This window comes from Strongylocentrotus purpuratus, unplaced genomic scaffold (genome assembly GCF_000002235.5).
Source record: "Strongylocentrotus purpuratus isolate Spur 01 unplaced genomic scaffold, Spur_5.0 spur5_scaffold_21, whole genome shotgun sequence".
NCBI lineage: Eukaryota > Metazoa > Echinodermata > Echinoidea > Camarodonta > Strongylocentrotidae > Strongylocentrotus > Strongylocentrotus purpuratus.
The window spans coordinates 14,614,644-14,619,293 of record NW_022145607.1 but is presented as its reverse complement, the minus strand read 5'-3'; the positions used below and the strand labels follow the sequence as shown (position 1 = coordinate 14,619,293).

At 34.0% G+C, this 4,650-nt stretch overlaps 1 protein-coding gene across 2 annotated transcripts in view; it reads left to right on the top strand.

Annotated features, from left to right (window-relative positions):
• Positions 1-3,019, top strand: part of LOC579989 (probable E3 ubiquitin ligase complex SCF subunit sconB) — a 14,304-nt gene extending 11,285 nt beyond the window's left edge. For both annotated transcript variants that reach the window (XM_794970.5, XM_030995158.1), the window contains exons 14-16: positions 272-456; positions 1,074-1,184; positions 2,886-3,019. In XM_794970.5, the coding sequence (XP_800063.3) occupies positions 272-456; positions 1,074-1,184; positions 2,886-3,012 (423 nt within the window). In that variant the 3' untranslated portion in view covers positions 3,013-3,019. The remainder of the gene's footprint in view (positions 1-271; positions 457-1,073; positions 1,185-2,885) is intronic.
• The last annotated feature ends 1,631 nt before the right edge of the window (positions 3,020-4,650 follow it).

Here is a 4,650-nt window from a genome sequence, read left to right as displayed (position 1 = left end):
ATATATGACAGATGATTCAATGAATTCAATTAAATTCAATTAAATTTAATAATCCAGAGAAAATGAGACCTGTTGAGGTGTTAACTAATTTTATGCACATTTCTTGAACTAAAATTGACCTTGACTGAACATTTTGCTTGAGGCTGTAAGATATAGCAACAGGTGATGCATATTTTGGTACTCTATAGGGGTTACTTGGAGAATGAACACAAATTTTGAGGGAGACTTTGACTTCTCCAATCTTTCTTGTATTCTTATCTTACTACCATAGAGCGTGAGAATCTGGAGTGTAGAGACAGGCCGTCACACACGAGTCATCCGCATCAGCCAAACGACATCCGTCATGGCTCTGAACTATCATCAGGGATACTTTGTCTGTTCAGTTGGAGAGATTGTATCGCTATGGCGACTGGATACTGCCACGTGTGTGAAGACATTTGAGGAGCATGAGAAAAGGTAGAGTAGTCTCATACAAATACATGTATGTACAGAGGGTCGTTTAATATCCATATATAATATATGTGTTGAACATAGTCTGATAGCTGTATTTTAAATTTTGCATTATGAACATTGAATATGAATATTTGATTTGATTGCTAGTTGATAGAATTGAGTAAACTTGTATTTATTACACTTAAAATTGACTTAATTAGCTATTCTACCATTTAACTGAACTTCATACACCCTACCGGTAATCAAATCAAATATTTGTAAGTATTGCATTGAATTGTCATATTTCAAAAAGAATTACCGTAGATAATTTGTATTAAGTGTGCAGTACACATGTAGTCTTGAGATCTCATATGCCCTAATATCCATGTTTACAAATAGGTCATATTTTTATCAAATGGAATTTAAAATACTGCTCCTATTGTCATATCTTCTTGTCTTATAAACAATGTGTACTCACATTGTAGGTAATTGTCTCAAGCCTTTTGAAATATTATTTGAGCCCCAATCACTTACACGTACTAGTCTGGTCCAGGGAAACCTACAATGCAGCAGTGATGATATTATTCAGAGTCATTCTTCTTGTTAGAATAATGTTCCTTTATAATGTTGTTTCTTGACAGAGTTGAGACTCTGAGTCTACGAATCAGTAAGACAACCTACCCTGACAAACCGCAGGGTCTACTGGTCAGTGCTGGTCAAGATGGAATGGTCAAATACTGGGACCTAGAAAAGTGAGTAAAGAAACTTGCTAAGGGCTTTATTTTGTCAAGTTATAGTATTGGGTTCAGGGTTAGGTATATTTATAGAGAGTTGACAATTAAGGCTGAAGCCCGTTTTTTGCCTGGCTTCATATGCGCCCAGCTATTGCGGACTTGTGAGCCAATGCACTCTTCTATGCAAATTACCTCAGTTATTCAAGCTCTGTATAATATGATAGACATAGTGAACTGTCGTGAATATGAAAATGTGAGACTAAAAGTGTGTTATGTATATTTTCTAGCTGAGAATCTCTGGTTTTTGTCTCGCCTGCGTAGCAAAAAGCGAGACATAGGCGCCGCTTTTCCGGTGACGGCGGCGGCGACGGCGACGGCGACGGCGTTAACATCAGAAACTTAACCTAAGGTTAAGTTTTTGAATTTTTGGTATAATTTTTAAAGTATAAGTTCTAAGTCAATGAAACTTTGACTATAGGGTAATCAAGTATCCCCAATCATGTGAGTAGAATTTCAGATCAAAAAGTCAAGGTCAAAGGTCATTTCAGGTCAACAGACTTGGACTATGTTGTAGCATCATCATCGAAAACTTAACCTAAGGTTAAGTTTTTGAATTTTTGGTATAATTTTTAAAGTATAAGTTCTAAGTCAATGAAACTTTGACTATAGGGTAATCAAGTATCCCCAATCATGTGAGTAGAATTTCAGATCACAAAGTCAAGGTCAAAGGTCATTTCAGGTCAACAGACTTGGACTATGTTGTAACTCATCATCGAAAACTTAACCTAAGGTTAAGTTTTTGAATTTTTGATATAATTTTGAAAGTATAAGTTCTTAGTCAATGAAACTTGGACTATAGGGTTATCAAGTCTACCCAATCATGTGAGTAGAATTTCAGGTCACTAAGTTAAGGTCAAAGGCCATTTAAGGTCAACAAACTTAGACTTTGTTGTGGCATCAACATTAAGATTTTCAAAATGCTTCTTCTTCGTTATTTTTCAACCGATTTTGATTCTGATTGTTTCATATGATAGGGCTAGGAAGGGATTTAAAATTTCTTCACAGAATCGTGAAATTCATTATCTATGCTAATTTATGCAAATTTATTCGAAATCACAAAAAAGGCTTCTTCTCCGTCATTTCTCGATCGATTTTGATTTGGTTTGCTTTATATCGTAGAGCTAACTTTGGTACACTAAACCTCTACACAGAATTTTGAAATTGTTCTCCATTAATTAATTATGGTAATTTATGCAAATTTATTCCAAAAATAACAAAAATTGCTTCTTTTCCCTCATTTCTTGACCGATTTTGCCTTATCTGGTAGTGCTTAATTTGGAACAATAAACTTTTACACAGAATTGTGAGATTTTGCTCCACTGATTATTTATGGTACTTTATGCAAATGAAATGAAATTATGTCCCTTCCAGGGCATCAAATTTCTATTTTTTGACCAGTTCAAAAGTGTACCACATAAAATTTACGATATTTGTTGTTGTGAGATGCGGATGAGCGCTACGTCATTGACGTTCTGGTTTATCATATTGAATTGCGTTATGCAGGCGAGACCGCCGAGAGCGTTTCCCTTGTTTTAAATTCAAACAAAATAATGTGAATACAGCCAAGTTATTATTTTGACTTATTGTAATTGTAATTATTTCTGGCATGAAAAGGTTTGGAAACATTTATCATTTGAAATCTTATCTTTCTGTATCTAGGGATAGTAGTTGGCACTCGATGAAGTCTAGGAAGGGCAGTCACATTAGTAGCATCTTCTGTGACAAGACCAAGATCATCGCAGCATGCTCAGACTTCAGGATCAGGATCTGGAATTTCCACACATGACAGGTCAAAGGTCTACACTCCAGATTCTCACGCTCCATTTCTAATAAGCCTCCGTCCACGAATGAAAAGTGTAATAAAGATATGGTTGTAGAGTTGTCATTGCAAGTTGTGCAATGTATTGCAGATTATTGGATATATAAATCAGTGTATACAAGTATATTTTGTCTAAAGTCAAAATTGCAGCCAATTATGATGTCTCCCAATCTACATGTAGTATATAAGCTCAGTATTGTGTCTTCACAGAAAGTATTTTTTACTAGTTTTAGAGATGACTTCCATTATCATAGTGTATTCTTCCATGTTCCATTCCATAGGACTATTACACTTCTGTAGATTTTATGTAGGTTTCTTCATAGTTGTCTAATTCAGTATGCAGCTGTTGGCCCTTCCAAATGTTAACAAGTGAAATTGTGTATTCATATATGCTGTGTAGTATGCATTTATTTAATAATAGCATGCTGACATTATAAATTGGCATCCTGTAAACTTAGCTTTTAAATTATTTATCTCTTGAAAACCCAGTAGAGAAAATGTCCTTCTTCCAGATTTATGTAAGATGGTGTATCTTTTACTGGAGTGGGGTTTTCCCCCATGTGAACTTGTACAGAAAGAACAGCTTTCACTGAAGTGTGTGGTAAGATTGTACTGAAGTATTCATATATCTATATGTATCATGTATCTATATAAGGCTTCCAGGTGGTACAATAAATCAGTGTATTCAATAGCTGAAGCACAGTACCCGGATGACTGACCAATATTGTTTTGATATTGCTCAGTCATCCGGGTACTTCAACTATCGATATCGAAATCAATATCACACACAAAAAAGCCATATTTACTGAGGCAAGTCAAGGCAAATTTTGTCATTTCGCTATAGTCAGCCTGATATAGATAATATGGCTTTGTTTTCTGAGATACAAGAATATATTGCTCTCGCAATGACAATATTGGATTCGTCTCTGACTCGTTCAATATTGTCATAGCTTGAGCAATATACTCTTGTATCACACTCAAAGCCATCCAATATTATATAACTATTGCTACAATAACCAATTCAAAATATGTTGATAATATATTCAGTATGAATAATTCAGCATGTATACAGTCATGTAAATGCATCTTGCAAATGAGTAGAAAATAATGTTAAACAAATTAATACTGCTGTATGTCATGCTCTTTGTTGTAGAAAAGCAATGAAAACTTCCACTTCTTGTTAGAAGTGATTGATATGCGCACATATGATGAATATAGTATTGAATTGTGAAAGCTCAGAATGGATCATCAACTTAAACCATTTTAGCACCTCAACTACATGTAACTATTAGGACTTATTTATGAATGCAGTATTATTAATCAACAATAGTGATGTTGACATGTTTTATATGCTATAATGGTAAGCAAGAAAACAAACCATGCACTGTAGTATGTACCTGTAAGTACAATTTACCTCCACTTTTAGATAAATATTGGTCAGTAGACTACCATTACAGTTTATTGAAAGTCAAATTTGATAGATGAATGTTCGTATAATGTTTTTAATAATTTACAGAGCTTTGTATTTATTGTATATATGTGTATACATGTTTTAGCAAATATTATATTTGTATATATATATATATTTATGTATAGAAAAAATAA